General features: G+C 41.1%; 1 protein-coding gene across 7 annotated transcripts in view; it reads left to right on the top strand.

Moving 5' to 3' along the window:
• PIP4K2A (phosphatidylinositol-5-phosphate 4-kinase type 2 alpha) overlaps positions 1 to 26,984 on the top strand; it is a 202,361-nt gene that overhangs the window by 139,092 nt on the left and 36,285 nt on the right. For all 7 annotated transcript variants that reach the window (XM_008162824.4, XM_005302774.5, XM_008162825.4 and 4 more), the window contains 2 exons: positions 17,675 to 17,821; positions 22,732 to 22,770. In XM_008162824.4, coding sequence (XP_008161046.1) covers positions 17,675 to 17,821; positions 22,732 to 22,770 — 186 coding nt within the window. The remainder of the gene's footprint in view (positions 1 to 17,674; positions 17,822 to 22,731; positions 22,771 to 26,984) is intronic.

Consider the following 26,984-nt stretch of genomic DNA (forward strand, 5'->3'; position numbering starts at 1 on the left):
AATTAAAAGGTTACATTGAACTAGTCTTGAAAGAATTACATGAAAAATTACTATAAAAAACAGAAGGGTCACTATAAAAAAAACAGAGGGGTGATGGAAGCTTTAATCTGATTTACTAAAGCCTCTAGTCAACTCATCGGATGAGCCTGGGACTTTGCTTTCATTCCTATTTAAAAACAAAAAAGCCCAATAGCCCAGTGGTGAGAGCACTGACATGGGAGAGTTAGTTTATGTTCTTGCTCCAAGAAATGTTTGTTTATCCAAAGCGTTTATACAACAGGAGAGACTGAGAGAGACTCACCCCAGAATACCCAATAGCCTGGCTCCAAAAATTCCCGGCCTGCTCCTCACTGATTACACTGGTCTACACTTTTTGAGAAGTCATCTGCTTCAGAGATAAAATGTGCTGAATTCAAATATGACAATTAAAACTACTGATTGGCTACTGTTTCTAAGATATTTAAGTTTTTTACATTTTATATCTATGTATATTGTGTAGATAGTAGAGTTTTAATCATAAATTGTAAACCTAGGTCTTTTCATGTGTTTATGGTTGCTTTACATGATAATATTTCACCTGTCCTGTTTATGTAACACTTTAAAAATCAGCAAAAGGGTTATATAAATAAAATGTATTATGAAACAAAAGGCAAAAAACTATTATGTACATAGTTTAGTCCTGTTCAGTGTCTACTCGGCGCTTCTTGGCTTGTCTCTTGTATTCATTAAATGGAGCATCTCTTGTCACTGTCCAGCAATAGTCTGCAAGCATTCATGGGTTCCATTTGCCTGATAGCGTTTCTCCATTGTTGCAATGTCCTGGTGAAATCGCTCGTCGCTCACTGCTCTGCAGTTCGGTGGAAAAAAATCTAGATGAGAGTGCAAATAATGTATCTTTAGTGACATGTTGCAACCAAGGCTTTTGTATGCCTTGAGGAGGTTTTCCACCAACAACCTGTAGTTGTCTGCCTTGTTGTTTCCGAGAAAATTTATTGCCACTAACTGGAAGGCTTTCCATGCCGTCTTTTCCTTGCCACGCAGTACATGGTCAAATGCATTATCTCGAAGAAGTTCACGAATCTGAGGACCAACAAAGACACCTTCCTTTATCTTAGCTTCACTTAACCTTGGAAATTTTCCACGGAGGTACTTGAAAGCTGCTTGTGTTTTGTCAATGGCCTTGACAAAGTTCTTCATCAGACCCAGCTTGATGTGTAAGGGTGGTAACAAAATCTTCCTTGATTCAACAAGTGGTGGATGCTGAACACTTTTCCTCCCAGGCTCCAATGACTGTAGGAGTGGCCAATCTTTCTTGATGTAGTGGGAATCTCTTGCACGACTATCCCATTCGCAGAGAAAACAGCAGTACTTTGTGTATCCAGTCTGCAGACCAAGCAAGAGAGCAACAACCTTCAAATCGCCACAAAGCTGCCACTGATGTTGGTCATAGTTTATGCACCTCAAAAGTGGTTTCATGTTGTCATAGGTTTTCTTCATATGGACTGCATGACCAACTGGAATTGATGGCAAAACATTGCCATTATGCAGTAAAACAGCTTTAAGACTCGTCTTCGATGAATCAATGAACAGTCTCCACTCATCTGGATCATGAACGATGTTGAGGGCTGCCATCACACCATCCATGTTGTTGCAGGCTACAAGATCACCTTCCATGAAGAAGAATGGGACAAGATTCTTTTGACGGTCATGGAACATGGAAACCCTAACATCACCTGCCAGGAGATTCCACTGTTGTAGTCTGGAGCCCAACAGCTCTGCCTTACTCTTGGGTAGTTCCAATCCCTGACAAGGTCATTCAGTTCACCTTGTGTTATGAGGTGTGGTTCAGAGGAGGAGGATGGGAGAAAATGTGGGTCCTGTGACATTGATGGTTCAGGACCAGAAGTTTCATCCTCTTCCTCTTCCTCGTCTGACTCAAGTGAGAATGATTCTGGTGCATCAGGAACCGGCAGTCCTTCTCCTTGGGGTACTGGGCGTATAGCTGATGGAATGTTTGGATAATGCACAGTCCACTTTTTCTTCTTTGACACACCTTTCCCAACTGGAGGCACCATGCAGAAGTAACAATTGCTGGTATGATCTGTTGGCTCTCTCCAAATCATTCCACTGCAAAAGGCATAGATTTCCTTTTCCTGTTCAACCACTGGCGAAGATTTGTTGCACAAGTGTTGCAGCATATGTGTGGGGCCCACCTCTTGTCCTGATCTCCAATTTTGCAGCCAAAATAAAGGTGATAGGCTTTCTTAACCATAGTGGTTATACTGCGCTTTTGTGATGCAAAAGTCACTTCACCACAAACATAGCAGAAGTTATCTGCACTGTTCACACAAGTACGAGGCATCTCTGCTCCCTTTGGCTAAACAGAAATGTGTCCCTTTGCTAAATCAAACACTGACAAATAAGAGAGCACGACACTATATGATTTCTAGAGCTGGTATAGGGCAATTTGTTCAGCAGAGTGATGTAAGCTTCGTTATGATTGCATCATCCATGACTTCTAGGAATAACATGATGCAATTCATATCATGTATGATGCAATACCAGCTTCAGATTGCATCATTCATTGTTTTGCCTAAAAAGCAAGTACTGTCCAAACCCAGTCATAGATTTATTCATAGATCCAGTCAAAGATGTATTTTAGTCATTTCTGGTTTAAATTGAGATCCCTTCCCTTTATAACTCACTTATCCTCCGCCATTCCCAAGTCAAGGGCCGTATATACTGACCCAATAGCATATCTTGAAAACTAGAGCCAATCAACAATTTTAAGCATCATTTTCGTTCTCAGTGACCCAGAATTAGTAAAGTTTGACTACATTTATTTCAGAAGCATTTTGGCTGTAGAGCAGTGTTATCTTTTGTGGAGGGCCTGATCCAGTAGAAACGCATCTAATTTTGAGAATCCTGCCAGGACGTAGGTGCATGCTAGAGCTCCAAAAAGGTCGGCAGCATCAGAACTTTTAGGCAGTTTTGCATATACCCACTGGCAGAAATTTAGGAGCCATGAGGATTTAGGCACCTGCAGGGTTAGGTGGCAGCTGAATAGGGAATTTTGAAGCTCTCAGTGGTGTCTAATATTGGACTTTGCCACCTAAAGTGGCAGTTAGTAAGTGCATACTGCCAATATTTAAAATTCTGTCTTGTATGAGGAGAATGGAGAATAAGAGCAGTATGCAAATACACTAGGGAGCTTTTAATGCACAGCATCAGGTCTGCGTGGAAAGTTAGTGCACAGCATGCTGGAATTCTGTAGATGTACAATCCATCTTGCTGCACAGTAATTGTTTGTCTGGACAAGCCCTTAGTCTGAATTTTTAAAAAATGTAAAGGAAAACATTTATATTGACATTAGGCTTTAACCTAAATTTTAAAAGTCATTTTAACGATAAGGTTTTTATTTTTCAGTGAGGATAAACTATTTTAGAGGGTACATTTAGCAAGACATGTATGTCAAATTTTCTAGCTTGTCATAATTTTAAATGTTTGAGAAGCTTCTGAAAAGTCCACCTCCTAATTTTTGCAATATTGTACTACAAAAGAAATAATATAATATGGTGCATTGTGTAAATGCAGTCTCCTGTTTTAAACCTCCTTAGCATAGGATTTTTAGAAACTAAGGCGTACTTGTTGAAAAGGTAGCAAGCTGATGATTTTCAGTAGAAGTCATTCTTTCATGACTAAGTACATTAAAGCTGAAGTCTTGTGATGGCTACAGTTCATCCATTTTCAAAAGAGGCAGTGTAGGTTCCGACATTCTCATTTATTACTATGGTATAATTCTACAAAAAGGCAATTTGATCTGTTAATATTAAAAGTGAAAAAATACCAAGTGAATAGGGAAAAGATAAAATGTATGTTTACTTATGGTGCAGCAAAATCTTCAGCATTTAAAAAACATGAGATGCTGCAGAAGCCGTGAGTTGTCAAGCCTCGTCTATTCTAGAAAAGTTGAACCATATTTATTTTTAAATTGATTTAGTTTGTGTGTCTAGTTAGAGGGTTGCACCAGTTTAACTAGATCATTTTTAAAATCATTTTAATTAAAACAGTGTAATTTTTCTAGTACAGAAAAGACCTTAGAGCTTGCAGGAAAATGCAAACCCTCCATCAAAATGTACATAACAATTCTGTGGAAAAATGAGGTTGGACTATGTAAGTGTTCAGAGTGGGAGAGGGCAATGTAAAGTACCAGCTGAGATTCAGAGGAAAACAATACCATGATGAGAAGTGAAGAATTTGAGCAGCAGTGACAACTATAAAACTCTTGTGATTCTTTAGCTATTGCCTTACGGCTCTCTGATATCTAACCTAAGTCTCTCTTGCTGCAGATTAAATCCATTACTACTTGTCCTACCTTCAGTGGACATGGAGGACAATCAGTGACCGTCCTCTTTATAACAGCCCTTAACATATTTGAAGACTAACAGGTCTTCCCTCAGTCTTCTTTTCTCAAGATCAAACATGCCCAGTTTTTTTAACCTTTTCTCAGAGGGCAGATTTTCTAAACCTTGTATCATTTTTGTTGCTCTCCTTTGGAGTCTGGAGTCTCTCCAGTTTGTCCACTTCTTAAAGTGTGGTGCCCAAAACTGGACCCAATACTCCAGCTGAGGTGTCACCCGTGCCAAGTACCCGGGACAACTCCCTCCTGTGTCTTACATATGATGCTTTTGTTAATAAACCCTAGAATGATATTAGTCTTTTTTGCAACATTGTTAACTCATATTTGATTTGTGATCCACTAATTCCCGGCAGTACTTTCCAGCAGTACTACCATCTAGCCAGTTATTCCCCATTTTGTACTTGTGCACTTGACATTTTTTTTCTTCTTCGAGTGCTTGCTAATGTCAATTCCATTCTAGGTGCGTGTGTGCCCACGTGTACAGTTGTCAGAGATTTTTGCCTTAGCAGTATCCGTAGGGTCAGCTGTGGCGCCCCCTTGAGTGCCGTGCTTATGCGCTGGTATATTAGGCACTGCTGACCCTACACCCTCTCAGTTCCTTCTTACCGCCCATGGCGGTTTGTCAGAGCACCTCATCTAGCATTGCAAGAATGTTAGCGGTTCTTTACAGTCCATTGTATATCTTCTTTGTATATACTTTGTAGGTACTTAGTTAGCCATTAAGTTAAGTGTTAGGTTAGTTTGGTAGTTAGAGTCCCATCTGGAACTTTGTCCCAGAGCAGAGCATGCCCCGCTCTCCCGGCTTCAAATCATGCTTGTCATGCAACAGGCCAATGCCTATAAGTGACCCCACGACAGCTGTTTGAAGTGCATGGAGGAGTCCCATAGAAAAGACAAGTGCAGAAACTGCAAAAATTTTCGCCCTAGAGCCCAGAAGGAGCGGGATATCCCCTTGAGGGTCCTCCTCTTGGAGGCTATGCTTCATCCAGCCTCGGAGCCCTCCAGCTCGGACCCCATGTTCTGCCCAGCACCATTTCCCCCTCATCAGTACCTAAGAAGCGTCAAAAGAAGTGGAGCCCCCCAGCACCAAAGGGGAAAGGGGCTTTAGGCAAAGGACGTATGTCAGGCCGTGTGTCCACAACGGTGCTTCACAGGGATACCGCTGCGGTTGGACACCCCAGCCCAACCAGGGATCCGCCTTCACCTCCTGGAAGTGGCAGGGGACCCTGGCTTCTCCTAGAGCCCTCGTTCCCAAAGCGGCCCCGGCAGCTAAGGAACAAGCAGGCCAACTGGCACCGCAGTCACCGTGGCAGGCACCAGACTCAGCTAAGACCCCAAGACCCAAGGGCAAGCCGGTCATGGGTCCACCCCATAGGGCAGTGGAGCACCCTCAGCTCCTGGACTGCAGGCATAGATCGCCATCTCTGCAGCCTAGGACCCTGCCACTGCACCCTCAGTCTCTGGTCAGAAGGCCCAGGTCCCCAATGCTGTACTCTCCTCCTACGAGGCAAGGGACACTGGATTCGAGGCACTGGTCCCTGTACCCCCGGTACTGGTGAGCTTCACACAAAAGATCGCTGTGGAGCAAGTCACCTTCCCCTAGACAGTCTCCCAGACGTCGGTCCCCACCGGGGCAGAATCGCTCCCCATCACGGCAACAGTCTCCACCTCCCTGATATCACTCATCAGGCAGGCACCGCACCTTGCCCTTGTCTCACCAATTGCCAACCAGGGTCAGTCAGCAAACTGAGGCCTTGACGGCCCTGCCCTGGTCGCCAGAAGGGCAATGGTCTGAGTCGGACCGGGAGTTTAGTCCCTTGCCAAGGAGGAGTGATTCACCGCCAACCAGCAAGACCGGTGTGGCATCTGCAGTGGCGGCATGGCAGCAGGGACAGTGGCCCACTCAGTGGCCATCCTGGAACCCATGGGGCGTGCCTATAATGCCGGTCCTATATTCCCACCAGTCCTCCCTGGCCATCTCAGACAAGCCGCCTCCGGCACTGCTGGCACCAGAGTCGGAACACGACACCAAATCCGATGCCGGGCAGAGCAACAGGCTCCAACACCTAAGGAGCAGTCTCCAGAGAAGGAAGGGGAACCCGCTCCTCCCCCGGCGGTGCAATCATTGTCATCTCCGGTCGAAACGGTGGCAGGTCCCTACCAAACGGGCAGTCCCCCCCAACGACTTCAAGGAGCACCAGGCCTTCCTTAAAGGTGGCTATCACTTTGAAGTTAAAAATTGAGGAGTTCACAGAGGAGTCTGACCTCTTTAACGTTATATCTTCCTCCACCCCAGCCCAGGTCATGCTGCCCATCCACCCAGGGGTCCTTAAGATTGCCAAATGCTGTGGTAGCACCCCACTTCCATTCCGCCTACTTTTAAGAGGGCGGAAGAGAAGTACTACATCCCTGCAAAAGGGTTTGAATATTTATACAGTCCACTGCAACGCATAGTGTTAATTGGAGCAGTCCTCGACTCTACTCAGGCGCGAGCCTTCCTCCCTGAGGCTCGGTTCCAACCCATGGTGGACCTCATCTCCTGCATGCAAATCCACCCTCTCACCACCGTTCACGTGTGCCTATGATTGTTGGGCCATATGGCTGCCTGCATTACGTGGTCCAACATGCACAGCTCAGTCTCGGGCCCCTGCAGGCATGGCTGGCCTTGGTCTATGTCCCCAACAGACACAGCCTGGACCGGGTGGTCAGGGTCCCAGACCAAATACTGTTGTCACTCACCTGGTGGCAGAATCCTGCATTGGTGTTGGAGAGAGTTCCCTTCATGGCTCTGTCCCTATCAATGACCCTGGTCACTGATGCCTCGGACCTGGGGTGGGAAGACCACCTGGGTGATCTCAGCATGCAAGGCCGTTGGTAGAGTCATGATCACTCCCTACATATCAACGTCAGTGAGCTCAGAGCAGTTCGTCTGGCCTGCCGAGCCTTCCTCCCTCACATAGAAAGCGGGGTGGTCCAGGTCCTGACTGACAATACAGCAACTATGTTCTATATCAACAAGCAAGGAGGAGCCAGATCGTCTGCCCTTTGCCAAGAAGCCCTCAGGCTCTGGGATTTCAGTATACAACACGACATCCATCTCCTAGCTGCACACCTCCCCGAGGCCAGGAACACTCTGGCAGATCGTCTCAGCAGGATCTTCTTGTCTTGCCGCGACTGATCCCTCCATCCGCAAGTGGTCAGCATCATCTTCCAGAGATGGGGGACACCCCAGGTGGACCTGTTTGTGTCCAGGCAGAACAGGAAATGCCCCATTTTCTGCTCAGTTTGGAGGATCAACAGAGGCTCCCTGTCAGACACTCTTCTTCTCTCATGATCGGGGGCTCTGTTATACGCCTTCCCCACAGTGTCGTTAATTCACAGGGTCCTCATGAAGATCAAGCAAGACAGAGCCTGCGTGGCCACGCCAGCACTGGTTCGGCATGCTTCTGGACCTCTTGGTGGCTGCTCCGTTACAGCTATCTCTCCAGCCAGACCTGCTGTCCCAAAACCACGGCAGTCTTCTGCATCTGAACCTGGCGGCGCTGCACCTGACAGGTTGGCTGCTGCATGGTTAAATGCAGAGGAGCAGGAGTGCTAGGCCGGTGTCCAAGAGGAAAGTAGAAAGCCCTCCACCAGAGTGACCTACCTGGCCAAATGGAAGCGGTTTGCTTGTTGGACCTCTGATAAAGGCATTTGGCCCAAATGAGCCTTGCTGCAGTTAATCCTGGACTACCTTCTGCATCTCAAGCTCCAAGGACTGTCCCTTTTATCTATCCAGGTCCACTTGGCCGCTATCTCAGCCTTCCATCTGCCACTTGAGGGTAGGTCAGTTTTCACCCAGGACATGACTGCCAGGTTCCTCAAGGGCCTCAAGCGCCTTTACCTGCACGTCAGGGACCTCGTCCCTCCGTGGGACCTGAATCTTGTTCTGTCATGGCTCACGGGGGCCCCCCTTCAAGACTCTGGCTTCCTCCTCTCTCCTTCTCCTTTCCTGGAAGGTCATGTTCTTGGTTGCAATAACATCTGCCCTCCGGGTCTCTGAGATTAGGTCATTTACCTTGAAACTACCCTATATAGTCTTTTACAAAGACAAGGTCCAGCTGCGGCCTCTCCTGGCTTTCCTGGCCAGGGTGGTCTCAGTTTCATACAGGGCCAGGACATTTACTTACCTGTCTTTTTTCCAAAGCCATAAGTCGGAGGAGGAGGAGCATAGGTTGCATTCCCTAGACATCAGGAGGGTTGTTAGCCTTCTACATTGAAAGGACCAAGCCATTCCACAAGTCGACCCAGTTGTTCGTCGTGGTGGCCAACAGGATGAAAGGTCGTCCACTATCCGCTCAAAGAATTTCTTCTTGGATCACTGGCTGCATTCGCTGCTGCTACGATCAGGCAAAGGTGCCATCTTCAGTGATTGTCACTGCCTGCTCAACCAGAGCACAAGCCTCTTCGGGAGCTTTCCTAGCTCAAATGCCTATCCAGGACATCTGTAGAGTGGCCACCTGGTTGTCCATCCACACATTCATGTCCTATTATGCACTTACCCAGCAGGCCTGGGACGATGCTGGCTTCGGTAGAGCAGTACTGCAAGCCGATAGACTGTGCACTCTGAGCCCATCTCTAAGGATACTGCTTCCAAGTCACTTAGAATGGAATCGACATGAGCAAGCACTCGAAGAAGAAAAAAGGTTACCCACCTTTTCGTAACTTGTTCTTTGAGATGTGTTGCTCATGTCCATTCCATTACCCGTCCTCCTACTGTCAGAGTTGCCAGCAAGAAGGAGCTGAGAGGGCGTAGGGTTGGGCATGAGCGCAGCACTCAAGGGGGTGCTACAGCCGACCCTACGGATACCACTAATGCAAAAATCTCCAACAACTGTGCACATGGGTGCATACACACCTTGAATGGAATGGACATGAGCAACACATCTCGAAGAACAGTAGTTACGAAAGGTAGGTAACTGTTTATTCTTAACGATAGTACATGGCATTTGTTGTGTTTGAATTTAATGTTGTTGAATTCAGCCCAATTCGCCAATTTGTCAAGGTCATTCGGAATTCTAATCCTGTCCTCCAAAGTGCTTGCAACCCCTCCCAGCTCCAGATGTCACCCACATATGTTGTAAGCATACTCTCCACTCCTTTTATCCACATTATATTGTCACACACTGGTACATGGGTACTGAAAAACAATAGTTTATTATTTGTATTACTGTAGCACCTAGGAGCCCTAGTTATGGACTATGATCCCATTGGGCTAGGTTCTGTAGGCACACACAACAAAAGATGGCCAAGTTCTAACTGAATGTAATAGCATAGAATCTCTCTTTTTTGTTGTTGTTGTTGTTGTTGTTAAACTTGTGCATAGTGTGAGTCATTAACTAGCTCCACACATAGATTCAGAATGATCCCTGAGGCTCATTCAAAAGTCAACACAGGAATAAAAAGTACAAGGAGGAAAAAATGTTACTTGGGAATGTGACTGTAGATTGCTTGAATAGGAAGGAAGGCCGGAGGTACACCTGAGAAGCTTCTGGAAGCATTGTGATGACATAAAAAGGGATGGTTCAGTAACTAGAAGAGAGACTTAGAGTTGATTGCAGCATTTTAAATTCTGTGAGATTGAGAGAGGGAGCAGTTGGCTGGGTTCATCAAGTGATATAGCAATGACCATGGTTTCCAAAGGCAGACAGAGAGTGTCAAGTGGAATAAATTGCTAGAAGTGGATACCAGAGCCAGTTTTTTAAATCTGACTGAACCCAGACATCATCTTCCTCCAGATGTACTAGGATTACTTCAAAGATTAAATTGCTACCAGCCAGTGGTGTAGGAATGGTGAACACCCAGGCTCGATGAGGGTGAATGAAGGACTGGGATGATGGCTTAATTGTAGAAGTAGGTCAGGAGTGACACTGGAGTGTATCAGGTGAACTAGCACTGCTTGTACATCGATTTTCTATAAAATGAGGTCCATGAAGGGACCTAATGACAGCTAGTGCTAAGAATGGAGGAGGCTTCAGTGAAGTCACTGTGACAGAAACTTGGAAGCCAGCTCAGAGCACAAGAAGCAGATAAAATATCTTATGGATAAGGATTCCAAGCCTCTGGGATCAAGGGGCACAAGATTACTCTATGGTATACCCACCCTTCTGGCCTCATCATCAGTAGCTGCCCCTATTGACTGCATATTTTCTCCCTTTCCCCAGGTAACTGTACATACAAGTGGTACCTGCTACACTGCCTGCTGTCTCTTTGGCAACAGACAGCCTGTAGTGACCAGCACTGTGCAGTGCAGTGGAGAGGGAGGGAGAATGTCCAGTCAGCAGAGGTATGGAAGAATGGAGAAGACTGGAGGTGGGTGGAAGGAGATGGAGAATAAAGAAACCAGATAAAAAGCAACAGCTAGAAAAAAAGAAAAGAAAAGCAGAAAAATGCACAAAGTCAGACAGAGGTCAGAAAAGAAAAAAGATAATAGGTAGGTGAAAGAAAATGCACAGAAAATAGGTGAGAGAAGGCAAACCACACGAGGGCATGGTGCAAGACTGTGTGGAATTCAGGAGCTAGCATGGATTCATTGTGTGGGAGGTGCAATCGAGGATTTGAGTCCACGGTTGAGAGCCATTGTTGGTGGAGGAGGAATTTTTTAGCACAGATGAGGAAAACTGGAGATGGAGAAAAATTTTCAACCAGAGGATGATGATTAGCAGCCAAGGAATCTGGATAAGCCACTTGTAAAATAGAATGCTGGGGAAAAAAAGAACTCTTCAGTCAAATTGTACTTGATTTTTGTCTGTCCTACTGTAAGTGCGCAAAAGGGTATTCTGATATCACTCTGAGGACTTGTCAACGCAGTGAGGATTTAATGTGCACTACAGTGTGTGATTTCTAAAGTGCACTGTGTGTTGCACATGAATTAGTCAGTGTAGACCCTGCTGGTGCGCACTAAAAATTCCTTAGTGCGCTTAACATAGTACTGTTTCAAACAGCACTACATTAAAGCATACTAGGGAACATTCAGAATGCACTTGTACCATCTATGTTGACCAGTTAATGTGCAACATGTTAGTGCACTTTAGAAGTCACTCCCCGTAGAATGCATTACCCCACTATTCGACAAACCCAAGATGGGTAGTTCTTGAGGGAGTAACCAACATATTGGAGAAGCGCAGAGAAGATGGGGTAATTTTTGGAGCAAAATAGCAAAATGAGGAATACAAGGCGCTGAGTTACTTACATTCAAAATTTAAGTCAAGAATCTTAAATTCTTTAGAATATTAGTGTGTTTATAATATTGCAAGGGGAAAAGGTTCATAGGTTTCTTCCATGAAAGACCATTGGAGGGGATTTTGCATGGAGTGGAGAAAAGACTTTGGGCAAAATTCTGTGCTGACTGAACTCCATGCAAATCATGAGGTTGCACAGGGTGTTTTCCACACCTAATGTGGCCCTATGTGCTTACACTAAAATTCCTGTTATGAAAATTTGGCCTTGCTACAGAAAATCAGGAGAACTAGAAAAGTAAGGCTAAGCCTAATTACTACCTACTGGACTGAAACTCTTGTTTCTGAGAGAGAAGGGGGAAAAAAATTACCAACACAGAAAAGCTTTAAAGAACATTTGAACAGTTAACATCTATTATGTTACTTCATTTAGTTTAAATATTTAGGATTCTTTCCTGGCCCATTGAAGTCAATGGCTAAACTCCCATCAACTTCCACAGGACCAGGATTTCACCTGTAGTTGTTAAATATTTACCCCGAATGTTGTGCATTCGAGAGGTATTAAACCTACAGCTTATTTATCATAAGTCAGTGTTTATGTTAGGGTGCAGGCTCCTGCTATCAGATCTGTGTCCTGGACAGACACAAAAGTTGGTGGTCCTCTAGCCAGACTTTCAAATTGATACGTAAAACTAAATATTGTGTTCTCTTGAGGCTCTAGGACTGAGAGTCATGGACTTGTGCCTCAGAACTGTTCATGAAAAATTGAGCTAAATGAGTGCAATTTCATTTAAATCTCAAACAATTTAGCAGTAAGAAGCGTCTTTCACAGCTTTTACAAGACCCATGATGAATAGCAGATATCTCTTGCATTTATAACTTTTCATTGCTTTCTGTGTTTGTCTTGTAATTCAGCTAATGAATCCCTTCACTGGGTCAGCTACATGCCCATCAGATAATTTTCCTGTTAAATAGTTCATCAGTGGAATAAATTCCATCACACTAGGGCTTGATAAAAGAATAGCACTCAACTCTATCCTGAGCAAATGTGTAAATCTATGTAAGGTTCTTTTTTTCTTTTTTTTAATGTAGAGACAGTAATTTGTTATAACATAATTCTCGGATCTAAATTTTCCAAGGTTAGGATTTTTTAACCTGTTTTCCCCCCAATACAGTAAGCTGTTTTCTGCTGTCTAGGAACAGGAAATGAAAGCGAAGAATGAGCACAAAGGAGCAGTGTCTATTGTTGCTTCTTTAACATCTTCAAAATATATTTGAAGTTATATCACTAATCAATGTACACCTCCCCCTCTCCTCCTGCAGCTGCTTTAATCTGTACTATTGCCATTTAAGAAATGTATAATATAAGACCACTATAGCTTTTGCCACTTTGCTGACAGCCTTTTTGTAAATATAATTATTTTAAAGGGATAATAAGGTAGAGATAGAAAATACAGAGTACATTCAGAATTAGCATTTGCAGAGTATATAATTAAGCAAGAAGGAGATGTTGAATCTTAGACTGTGGAGGAATCAACAGCTCTTCCCCACTCAGGCACTGAGAGATCAGGATTCAGCCATATCATCAGGCTGGTTTTGCCAAAGTCGTCCTGCAGAAAAACTTTTTTTTTTTTTGAGGCATTCTTTATATATCAGAAAAGATCTGGAAAAGGCCCAATTTATTCTTCCTGTGTCACCATTGCAATTATATATCCTGTGTCACCACTCCAGTACGCCTAAGAGCTCACCAAAGTCATCCTGCAAGAAGGGTGAGAGCCATGATCTCTTTTTTTCTAATGCAAAAAGAGGCAGAGAGAGATTTTGGATTGAGAAGAACTTTGAGACTTAGTTTATATAGCACATAAAGGAGAATTTAAGATCACAAACGTTTGCTATTCATTTCACCTTTAAGATTTGTGTTCAAGAAAAAGGTCATATAATTGCTTATTTAAAACTATATTTGGATGCACAGCAGGCCAAATGTGCCCATATGTTGATGGTACTTTATTTTGTTAAATGTAATACAACCCTTCTGCTGGGAAGAAAACCTAGGAGAAAAATCATCTATCCAAAGTAATAAGAAAATGGATAGTAGGTTGTTTCATGCAACATCCATGTAAGAAAATGGATTTTATACACATAAGGACTTGTAATTGTATTATTAGCTAAGTATTATAAATATTTTAGCAAGGCTACTTGATGGAATTTTTTTAATGTTCTTTAAAAAAAAGAATTAGCCTTTATCATTAAAGGAGTGAAGGTCTTCTGTTTCACTGAAATTAAGCAGTCCTGCTAAGCATATACTGGCTTATTTTCTAGGCTCACTTTTATTCCAGCTCTGAGTGGGAAACTTCAGGAAAACTTTCTTAAAAAGCACTTGAGTTGGCTAATTTGTTACTTCATTTATATCAAGAAGAACAAATTGAAAATCTGCCAACCATGGCCACCAATGCAAGTCCTGCTGGGCTCCCACCCAAACAGATGGCTCGCTTTGCCTCCTCTGTGATGCAGAAATGGGGGATTGATAGTTTCAAAGGTAGGAAGTTCTAGACCAACCTCTTATATGACTTATATGACCTTGGGCAAATCAGTTAGGGCTAGATACACAAAGGGATTAGGTGCTGTAACACCTGATTCCTAGGTATCCTGCCTCCCAGTAGAATTGACAGCCCTGAGCTAGGCACCTATGCTCCCCATACATTGTATGGAGAAAGTTAGATTTCTAAAAGGATTCATAGAAGTTGGGAAGCTGAGTGGGGAGTTACCTAAACTAGCTAGTAGGAAATGCTGAGGAAACGGCTGTGGTCTAGGCTCAGCCTCTCACAGGAAGTTAGGCCCCTAACTCCAGGTTGGAGGAAGGTATCAATCACCACTTGGGATTCACAACTGTTAACCCTTTCCTGGATTTAGGTACTTAAGTCAGGTCAGCCCTTCCTCAATAGATTCCAAGGCCAGAAGAGACCATTGTGATAGTCTAATCTGACCTCTTGCATAACACAGGCTATAGATCTTCCACAAAAATAATTTCTACAGTGTATCTTATAGAAATCATCCACGACAGCCCTTGGAAATAACCATTAGAACAATTTAAGGGTCATGGTGGATTCTCCACTGCTGGCAGTGGCACTTAAAAATCAAGATTGGATGTTTTTCTAAAATTTATCTATAGGAATTATTAGGGGGAAGTTTAGTGGCCTGTGTTATACAGAAGCTCAGACTACATGGGAGAAAGACCCCATTGCACCAATGGGTTATGGCACTCACCTGGGCGGTGGGAAGACCTGTTTTCAAATCTCCACCTGATTTGGAGCAGGGACTTGAATCCAGATTTCCCACAGTCCAGTTGAATGGCATAACTACCAGACTATTGGATATTTGTGGGCAGTCTTTCTCAGTCTCTTCTGCTGAAGCAGTTACACTTTCTATAAATAATTAAATATTAATTTGGTGGCATGCGAGCTGATTTTCAGGGGCACTCCCACTGCCTGGGTCCTGGCCACCGGTATGGGGGGCTCCGCATTTTAATTTAATTTTAAATGAAGCTTCTTAAACATTTTTAAAACCTTATTTACTTTACATACAGTTTAGTTATATATTATAGACTTATAGAAAGAGACCTTCTAAAAATGTTAAAATGTATTACTGGCACGCAAAACCCTAATTTAGAGTGAATAAATGAAGACTCAGCACATCACTTCTGAAAGGTTGCTGACCCCTGATCTAGAAAATGTTTTTATGAACACAACTCCCAACCTGCTAAAGCACAGATATATGACATTAGCCTTTACAATATGTATTGGGCACATAATGATGAACATAACACAACAATAGAAGATGCTGCTTGATAATGGGGACTTGACTTTTAAATATGCTAAAGTTTTCTATTACCTCAATTTTAGTATTTCTAATGTTAATTTGTGGTGCTAAAATCTGGAAGATACCAGGTTTGTGTGTAACAGAGATCTGTTTGTGGCTAAAATGAGTGATATGCCCAGTAATAGGTGTAGCATGCATACACAGCTAATGACAATCCTGTAATCAACAATTTTTCCTCTATAACTCAGGACCTTTGATCAAGTGGATACAGAATTTGAGATATTAGACACTGTGCACTGATTAAATCAACTTTTGAGCTTTCATCTTCAGTCTTCTTGTACTGTTTGGCACGTAAAGTGATTCAGTTCCTTAATCATTGTTCAGCTCATAGTAAGTTTCCAGCTCTGCTGTTTCCCTATTTTCCTTCAGTTTTTGCTGGACAGGATTGTGTTCAAGATCATTTTGAAAGTTAACTAAAATTTTAATGTAAACAGAATTTTTCTTTAGTGTCTCCAAAACCTAATATCAAGTTAGGGAGAATGAGTGAGAGACATTCCCTAGATTTTAGCAGAGCACTCAGGAATTGGAAAATCTGCAGAGCTCCACTAGAGAGACACCAGTCTGTATGGCCTTGTTGATTTGAAATCTGATAAGAACTTTCCTAGAAAACTGCACTTAAATGTGCTTCTTATTAGAAATATGCTAACAGAATTTCAAATCTAATTGTAGTCTGAATTTGAGAATTTTCAAATGGCTTAAACTGCTATATTTTAGGCTATGTCTACACTATCACTTATGTTGGCAAAACTTATATTGCTCAGGGATGTGAAAAAACACACCCCTGAGCGACACAAGTTTCACTGGCGTAGTGTGCACAGCGCTATGTTGGTGGGAGAGCTGCTCCCAGCAACGTAGCTGCTGCCGCTCTTTGAAGTAGTCGACGGTAGAACTCTCTCCCGTTGGCATAAAGCAGCTATATGAGCGATCTTACAGCAGCACAGCTGCATCGGTACAGCTGTAAGCTCGATAGTGTAGACATGGCCATAGAAACGTGGTGTAAAATTAACTGCATTTCAAAAGACCATGCTCTGACAATTTTGTTACAAAAAGCAGAGGCTTTAGCTTTCACTGAACACTACTCAACTGTAGCTGTTTCTGCTTTTAGTAGAATCTTTTGGTAGCATTTTGGTTCCCCATCTATAAGGATTTTTTTGTTTGTTTAGGCCCTTCTGAGACTTATATGGGAATAAGATAGAGAGGAACACTACCAGTTCCTTTTCTTTTGTCTCATACAAACTGGCCTAACTTTCTTATTATCTTTTTTCTAGGCAATAGGAGGGAGGTATTTGAATTCATGTTTGGATTACTCTAGTTTGGATACTTGATAATATATTTTCACAATAAATTATCATTCCTTCTTAAATAACTATTTTCTTGATGAATTCTGTATTTTTATGCTTCCTTGAATACTGTTTCTACAATATTTGTAATTACTAGTTGGAAGGCAGGTGATATCAGAACTGTGGTGGAGCAACCTGTGTCTGTAGGGTGACAGGTTCTCTTCAGGGGTAATATTCCATCTGTGAAGGAACATGGGCAGATGAAATGTTATCTAAATAAAAAAACACATGTATTCGACATTTTTTTTCTGCTTGCTAGAAGTGGATTGTGTAATCCTGAGGTGCCGACTTAACATGGGAACTAGCACAAAGGAATTGACAGATACTATTTGTTTTTTATATACACGGTAAGAATACACTATGCTAAACAAGTATTGGGAAAATTGTACCAAAGTATCTACAGACTAAAGGCAAAATGCAGTACAACAGAGAATAAACAAAGTGGGGTAGTGTTTGAAAGGACAATTTCTCTTTTGTGTGAGATCAAATTGTGCTGATTTTGGACTAATAAAACACAGTGTTGTCAACTAACACAAAGAGAGTCTACCCTATTCTGAAAAGCCAAGGAAACTAAATGTTATAAGGAATGCTGTTAATATAAAAAGGATTTTGTTTTTGACACTGGTCTACAAGTATAGTAACCTTTTTAAAGGTTTGCCTATGACAGTGATTTTTGTGTGGATGCAGTGTGTTTGGAGACTTGGTTTTTCAATGGTTTGTGTATCCACCCACGACATACATGCTGTATATGTATGTGTCTCTCTGGATCTGAGTTTTTTAAGAGTTTTATTAATTTCTTTTTTTTCTTCTGTCCTTTGCAGTATATTGTGGAGTGTCATGGGATTACACTTCTTCCCCAGTTTTTTGGCATGTACCGGCTTACCGTTGATGGAGTTGAGATATATATGATTGTAACAAGAAATGTGTTCAGCCATCGTTTGTCTGTTTATAGAAAATATGATTTAAAGGTAAGAAATAACTTTGGATATAAATAATTGTTAAAGTAGTTAAAATCGCTAAAGTAAATATTAACTATTCTGTTGAGTGTTTTAGATGTTGGTTGTTGCAAAGCACAATCAAATCTATTAAATGAATATTGTTCAGAAGTTATGTTGGTTACTTCTAAAATAAAGAAAATGTGTGGTTAGCTAAACCGGAAAACATTTTTATACAAGTAACGCCATTTAAGCTGTATCATGCATGCTTTAAGGGAAGTGGTTTAGCAGAGTATGTTTGCTAAATGTAACTAATTGTTAATGGCTGAAACTAAAAACCACTGTGAAAATGTAATAATAATAATGTTGGCCTTCTGTTTCCGATACTCCCTTGATCAGCTTTGTGGGGGGCCACTGCTTATTTTGAAAAGGGCTTTTTGTAACATTTTAAGAGATGTAATTTACTAACACCACTTTAACATTTTTCATATAGAAATATCTATCACTTTATATAGTTTTCACAGTAATAGTTCTTTTGATATTTAAAATAAATTAAGGTAGAAACTTTTGGTGCCTGGTACCTCTACCAGATATGTTTCACCTGTTCTCTAAAATGTTTGGCTACTATTGCTAATTCAGCCAATATTTAATATATAATACTTAAAATGAATTGCCCAAATGTATTTTTCAATCTCTTTTCATAAGAGATGTGTTTTAAATTTCCTTCCCAAAGTCTCGCCTTATATTTCTAAACATTATTTATAGTAAATGTCATTCTTCTTTTGAGTGCTTGCTTATGTCGATTCCATTCTAGGTGTGCACGCGCCCATGTGTGCAATCGTCGGATATTTTTGTCGTGGTGGAATCCATAGGGCCAGCTGTGGCACCCCCTTGAGTACCATGCTCATGCACTGGTATATCAGGCGCCGCCAGCCCTGTGCCCTCTCAGTTCCTTCTTATTGCCCGTGGTGGTTAGTCTGCACGCCTGTCCTTGCTTAGCAAGGGCCAGCGTTTTTTTCCTCCTTTGGACTTTGTGCCTTAAGGCCTTGTATGTAGTTGATTCTTCAATAGTTAGTGTTAAGTACCTGTTCGGTGTTTAGTTGTTAGTAATTAGAGTCCCAGCAGGGACTTTGCCCCTGGCAGGGTATGCCCCAGTCTCTGGGGTTCAAGCCCTGCAGAGACTGTAACAGGCCAATCCCTATTAGTGACCCCTATGGCAGCTGTCTCAAGTGCTTGGGGGAGCACACGTAAAAGACAAGGGCCATATCTGCAAACGCTTTTGGCCCCGCGTTCGACTTAAGGCCCTCCTGATGGAGTCTGCCCTCCACCTGGCCTCTGAGCCATCTCGGCATGATTTGCTGAGCACTTCGGCATCGGAGCAAAGTGCACGCCCGGCACCAAGTTCCATTCTGTGCCATTCCTTGTCGCCGGTACCGAAGAAGAAGGCCAGGAAGGAACCGAGAGGGTATAGGGCCAGCAATGCCTGAAATACCAGCCCATGGGCGCAGCACTCAAGGGGGCACCATAGCTGAGCCTACAGATGCTGCTAAGGCAAAAATCTCCAACGACCGCACCCGTGAGTGCGCATACACCTAGAATGGAATGGACATGAACAACACATCTCGAAGAACAGCAGATATAAAAGGTGGGTAACTATTTTTTCAACACATTTGACTACATAAGTATGTCTGCAAGCTTATTCAAAGATTGTTACTTAGTTCTGTATATTACTGAGAGAAGTGTCATACTGCATAATGCATCATCCCTTACACCCCCTCCTATTGCAGACAAATAGCTACCTAGAAAAGATGTTACTTGGATGTTTCGTCCAAGCTTGATTTCTCAGAACTGACTAACAGTTGTTCAAGAACTGGCTCATCAGTGTCTAGCATTATGGCGTCTGTGGGAGAGAGTAAAACATGAGAAGAGATTACAAGGGGGAGAATGGGAATACTTCTTAATTGTGCTATGGATGCGCTCTCTCTCTCAAATGGAGATGCACATTCATGCTGCCCTTTAGCCCATCTTAAGTTAATCAACTGACACATGCCATATCTTGATCAGCAGGGAGTTTGTACTTAACCAAAAGCACACACGTATTGGGAGCCCTCCAAAGATATTTTAAAGAATGAGTCAGTAATCTATTGGTGGAATTAGAGATGGATAATTTATAAAAGATTTAGGGGAGTGTTCAATTTAGATAAGCATCCAAAAGTCCAGATGCTTAACCAATGATCTTTGATCAGTTCAAAATAGATTTTATCATAAGATTTCCAATACTTCTTGACTTGACCATGTTTGAAATACTAAAGGAAATGCTCACCTAATTTTATATTCTTGTCTTGGTCAAAACTTGGAACTACAGAGGCATTTCAAGTTAGAGGCCATTACTCATTTTATTTGAGCTGGTTTGCTCATCTGTAACTATCACCTTCCGTGTCAAACCAGTAGTTGGAATGCCTCCCTCTCTCATGACTCACCAAGTTTGTCTAATTTTAGACAAAACGCTCTCAGTTATGGGTAAGGGTTAGGGTTGACATGCAGTCAACATGTGCCATAATCAGTTTTGTTCCAAAAATGGGGACTTTGGCTTGTTTGTGTGCTGCTTGGTTATTTAATATTATGTATACGTATTATGGGATTGGTGTTTCTTCTTTGATTTATTGCATTTTTAAGTGTTTGTAGGGTTACCTACAGTGCTCCGATAGGAACCTCCTATTATTGTATAAATGTGTCGTTTATTTGTATTGCAGTAGCATGTGGACACCCTAGTTTTATACAAATTCAATATACAAACACATAACAAAAAGAAATCCAAAGAAAAATTCAGTCACATTTTGCATTTCTATAAATAGCATTTGTTGCTAGTTATCTTTCCAGAACCTCTGTATTTCTATTAATTTGTCCAGCTAAAGGAGGAGAGGCCAAAAGTACCTTGGTGGTGATGGAAAAATTCTTGTTTCAGAGGTTAGGTTTATTCATCAGGATGAACTTTCACCAGACAGATTTATAATGACATTGGACATAGTAGTAGTAGAGAGAAAATAATCATTGTTTTCTAACTTTGTTTAATGTTACAGTGCTTGCAAAGTCTATGGGAGCAGAGTCCACTGTAGTAGCTGAAAGTTTTCAAGACACACCAGTTTAGAATTTACACTTCTGCTTTTCTGCCTTGGGTTACAAGGAACATCTAAGATTACTATAGCTAAAAGAGCTTAGAGACAAGGGGTGGGATTTTCAAAAGTACTCAGCATTGGCCTAACTCTGTTCCTGTTGAAATTAGTGGTAAAACTCCCATTAACATCTGTTGGAGCAGTTAGGCCAACACTGAGTGCTTTTGAAAACTGACCCCAAACATTTGGTGTAAAAAAAAATTTCAGTTTGATTACTTCATGCATTTGACCACATTCTGTATATAGTCAGTGTCCCCAGTTGTTTGTGAATGCCTTTTGCACAGCAAGAGGGAAAAGACAAATATTTTTTATAAGTAAGAAAGTGTGATTGTAAAATCACAAAAATTGGCAAGATTAAGAGGCAAGGGCAGTACCTAAAACTACATTTAATTGATATTGTTGCAGTGAGTTTGATTTCAAGTGTCCCTCTAACTTTAGCTTTTACAAATTTTCATTTTTTATTTGTTTGGTTCTTAACTGATCTTTCTTTCTGACAAGTAACCCCTGGAAATGGATGGGAGTGATATGACACAGAACACAAAATAAAATGTGTAACTAACTAATTCAAAGGGCCTTTTTTCACTATTTTGGCAACTTATGATGTTGTGTAATGAAATCCCTGCTGAGTTGCCATATAATATAGCTAAAGGCCACTGTCCATACATCTGTTTTATGCATCCAGCTCCCCAGATATCTCTCCAGATAAAACACTGAAGTATTTGGATTTAAAATGTGTGTAGAGAAAGGTAAGGCTATGAATTTTTAGGATCACTAGAGATAGTATCCTCCTTTTCAGCATTTCTCCACACTGCATCCACAATACAACAAAAATATAGTCAATGAAAGCTTTATAGATCTTGTGGGGCTGTTGTCTGCATGCTGTAGAAACACATTAATTATTTATTGTTATCCTTATCATTATTTTTTTCCCGCATTGCCTACTGTGTGGGGGGGTACATTCAAAACACTTCAGAAGGACAGTCCTTGATCCAAGGAGCTCACAATCCAGGGAACATCCCTTTTTTGTCACTTGCTGCTTATTCAGAATGCACAAGCATGTTTGCTCACTAGTTTAAGCAAAGACAATTTTAAAACAGCATTCAAAACCCTTTCATCAAACATAGTTAAATCCCACTGGTAAAGTCTTGATAAAACCACTGCTGATCCCATATTCTTTTGCTTTTCTTTTTAGCTTTAGAGCCCCTCTAATTTTATATTTCATAGTACTGCTGTAGAGTGCTTTCATTGCTTTTGTTTGTACTTCCTAATATTTTAAATACTACACAGTAATTCATTTTGTAAAGCATCCTGCATGTCTTAGCGAAGTGTGTTAAAATAAAATAGTATCGTTATTATCATGTATTCTCCATCCCATAACGACACAGCAATATAGACATACAAAACTTAGAAATCTGTCAAAGAAAATGAGCCTCCCAGATGTTGTCTTACTAAGATGCAGTAGGATGAGATCTGAGGAGAGAAAACACAACAGGAAGAAGAGAGTGGTTGTAGAACGCTCAGTGATTTAAACGTACTTCCTCCCCTTCATGTGTGTCATCCTCTATTCTCTTCAAAATATTGCAGCAGGCCAAACTACCTGAGCTGTGTGTGGCAAAATAACCACTTTACCACATCTCTGCCAAACAGTCCTCAAGTTCAGGACATAGTTTTGCCAACCCATTCTGTGCCCAGTTCTGGTCCATTATCTTAAAAGTTTTAAATTTATTTCCTGTTACGTGCACATTTTTAGATCCAGTCTTTCTGTTTCAGGGCTCTACTGTGGCTAGAGAAGCCAGTGACAAAGAAAAGGTATGGTGAATTTGCATTTCTTGTCCAGTTACTTAGCTGCTAACCCGTTTTAGGACGAGTATGATTGGTGCTCTTGTGCACCTAACCTTTCTTTCACCTTCTGTTGTTCTACTGCTCTTTCCTCCTCTTTTCTCAACTCTGCTTCATCGACTGTTCTGTAGTGAGATTGTGACATCAGAGGTAAGTGAACTAATCCACCTCTTCTTCTCCACCTATCCTCTCTTTTTCCTCTCCTCTTCCCAGCTCCTCCTGTTCCTACCATGTGAAAAGCTTATTGTTGTGACTGTGGTATCAGAAAGTTTTCTCTTGTTTCCTTCCCTCTCTTTTTTCTTGCCACTTTTCATGCTGTAGCCTTATGGATAATCCATTTTATTTGATAGAAATGACATCCTTTCTAGTGTGAGTGTAACATTGAGACAAAATTTGAAATGTGGGCACCTCGGCATTACAAGTAAAGACTGTATGTGTGTGTGCAAGCTGGATAGCTGCGATCCTGTGACAGACTTGTATGCATATGCAGTTATGGCTGTTACCCACAGGACAGGTTCCCACTCCTTTTTTGTGGGTACAAGTTAGGAATCAGCTACTGAAAATGTTTCTCTAAAAGTAAGATCTCCACTCTGTAGTCTCTCTCTCCGTCAATGTCTTCTCAATTCTTTTGGGCACTTCAGTCTTCTTGGTTTTAAAATAAACTTAATTCTTAAATCTTTTTTGAATTACAAAACAAAATTTTGATCCACATTTTATTAATGGTTTCACATCTGTAATCAAATGCCCTGATTGAATAATAGATATAGGAGCAATTGTTGCAGGTATATACAGGAAATTGAATATTCCAATATATATTGTATATGACCTAGTAAATTGATTCCTAGCTATTTGAATTTCAAAATACTGGAAAAGATTAAGACTGCAGTCTGCTTATTTTCTTGTTTTCATACGTAAGCTCTGAACTTCCCCTTCCCCCAGTTGTAAGGAATTCCTGAATTATATCACTGTGTGGGATCACATAGCAGCGTGGGGTCAAAGACCCTGTTTTGCTTTGTCCCAGGACCCACTTTGGTATTTTGTTTAAATGGAGCATTAGTTACGGTGTCCTCTCTGGGCTTTGGAGCCCTCCTGTGTAAATCACACTGACGGCACTGATGAGTTGGAAACAGACGTGATCAACTGCTGTAGCGGTGAAAGCTACTAACGGCACGTTGTGACTCAAATAAAGGCTTTTGTTTTAGACCCATGAGAAACTCTCAGCTAAGTATTATTTTTCTCTCCCTTCCAAGAGGAAATGACTGGACAGTTCAGATCCTCATGCATTTTCTTTCAGCATCATCCATCTAGCAGCTCCCAAATGTGAACTGGGATCATCATGACAGCCAATATCTGCATTTATCTCCCTTCTGCAGGAGATCCCTCAAGACCACAGTTTGAACTGTCTTTATTTTTCTGGTCTATTTTTATTTTTATAGCATAACCACTCGTGTTTTCAAACCTTAGTGATTTAACCCTCCACTGTTTTGGAATGGCAGCTAATGCACAGTGAAGACATCTGCTTTCAGCACTGTGATAATTTAATATAAATGCAAACAACCACAACATCCCAGTATGTTAAAATAATATAAAATCAGACAATATCAAGGATATTCAGATTTCAATGGAGTGTAACTTTGAGTGTCCTCGTGTTGTAGAGAGTCTGTAGAATATTGGTATACATCACATGGGGGAATATATCCTGTTGGTACAAATACAGTTAGTATCTGTTAGGACTCTCAAAAACACTAAGTATTGACCTAATTTTGCTCCCACTGAAGTGCTGAGCAATTTCAAAAATCCCACCAATAATCCTTATTTTAACATAGGATGTAATCCTGGCCCCACTGAAGTCTGTCATAAAACTCTCATTGATTTCAGTAACACCAGGATTTCATCGTTAATTTCTAATAGTTTTTCCTTCTTTAATGGTAACCTGAAAAATACAAATAAAAATGCTGCCAAAAAAACTTTACAGTTTAACATTTAAATGGCTGAAATTGTATTTTTTGAAAAAGGAATCTGATTTGTCGATTGTAAATCAAAGCAGGCCTAGTGTGGGTGTTCAGTGGGTATTGTGAGCAGAGAGATCCTGCAGCATCAGGGCCTGAGATCAAATATTCTGCAGCTACAATACCCTCAAAGGCAATGTGATGCACTGATAAAATGACAGGTTAGCACTCTGTGTAGATTTTAAAAAATAATTGACAGGGCTCAGGCAGTATCTAAGCTTCGGAGAAAGAACAGCATTTCTTGGATCCATTTAAAAAAAGTTTGTTTTGCAAACGGTTCTGATCAATGGAAAAATTTCATTTTTATTTTGTTTTACGTTACTCTTTTTTCTATGAACACCAGAGTCTACCTGAGCTGTGTCAATTTAAAAGGGCCAGGAGAGTATACTGCAATCTTCTATCGATCTTTACCATAGAGTCTTATAGGATCCAAATCACTGTGGTATCTAGATGACAGTATCTTCTGCTTCATGCATTAACATCCTGCAGTGTTTTAACCCAAAGTAATTTTATTCATATGTAAAGGTTACTATTTAAAGTGCAATCTTTTAAATCTCTGAATGTGTTTTACACAAAATATTTGTTTTCTATCTTTAAGTAGAGTAGTAGAATCTGGATTATATGTGGGTGAACCCCATGTGTGTATGGAACCCAGAAGGATTGTGAGGTTGACCTATGTGGATCCTATTGCAGGGTCAAAGCCTGGGTGTAGTATAAAGATTATATTGGCATGAGTTCGTGATGGCTGTATTACTTTGAATGAAAAATGTAAACATTGCACAACATTACTTATTTTCTGTTTTGCCACAAAATAGAAGGTATGTTAGAAAAATTTTTCTAATGATGCTGAGCGGGGAAGGAAACAAATGTTTGGTGATGTCAGATGCTTCTTTAAGAGAGCTAACTAAAAATGACACCTTTTAAAAACTAAATTTACATCCACATTTTCAAAGGTTGCATCTTCGGTAGGAGTAGAGTCTCAAACTACTCTTGAAACATGTAAAAGTGTCTGAAAAATTATAGTTTAAAAAGAAAAGTGAGCCATTTTTAGTTAGTTCTCGTGGAAGCCTCTGACATCACCAAAATATGTCTCCCTCTCCTGTTAAGTATCTTTAAAGGAATTGCTTAACTGATTCAACCAAAAAATAAAAGCATCTCACACCTTATCTGGTGTGGTAACTTATTTGCCAAGTTTTATCCTGATGCTAATTAAAATCACCTTCTGCAGTAATAAAGCCCTGAAATTACATTCAGAATGAAAGACTCACAATTAATAATGACAGGTTTCAGAGTAGCAGCCGTGTTAGTCTGTATCCGTAAAAAGAACAGGAGTACTTGTGGCACCTTGTTAGTCTCTAAGGTGCCACAAGTACTCCTGTTCTTTTTACAATTAATAATGTATTCTTAATCCATCCATAGATATTGTATCTGAGCAACAAGGAAGTATTAGAGAGAGGGAAGAGCCTTTTGTGGTGAAGACTTAGGGCTAAGAAGTCAGGTCTTGCTACAGATTTATTATGTGACCTTTAGGAAGTCACCTAAGCCAAAATTTTCAAATGATGATTAAAGATAGGCTCCTAAATTCACATTGAGGCACTCAAATGAGGAGCCTGATTTTGAGAGTTGCTGAGCACTAACAGCTCCCATTGAAATAATTTTGTGCAATTTCAATAGGAACTCTAGGTCAACATCATTCAGAACCGGGTGTGTTCAGCACCTCTGAAAATCAGGAGAGCTAGGTGCTTAATAGGGAGTCAAAATTTTAGACACTCTAGCTCAAAAATGTTGACCAAAATGGTGATGATGCTCGATATCTTTTTCTGTACATCTTCCTTCAGCAATTATAATACCTGTAAGTAAGAGGTAATCTGTTATGCCAAGAATTTTAATGCACCAGGAAAGTAATAAATCAGTAAGAAAAGCATATTCAATCTCTGTCTCTGATTTTCTACTGTAAAATAGTCCTCATGAGTCAAAAATTATTTTTTTCTGGAAGAGGGATCAACTGGAATGACTAATTATTGACAACTTTATTGCTTTCTGCACCATTCTCAATTTTTCTTTCATTTGACTTGTCACACCTGTTTAATCTCCTGATGTGTTAATGTTATTATTTTAAATATTTTGTGATCCAATCCTATCCCTTAGATTTCACCTTGACACACAATTCTTGTG

The sequence above is a fragment of the Chrysemys picta genome, chromosome 2 (genome assembly GCF_011386835.1).
Source record: "Chrysemys picta bellii isolate R12L10 chromosome 2, ASM1138683v2, whole genome shotgun sequence".
Lineage (NCBI taxonomy): Eukaryota > Metazoa > Chordata > Testudines > Emydidae > Chrysemys > Chrysemys picta.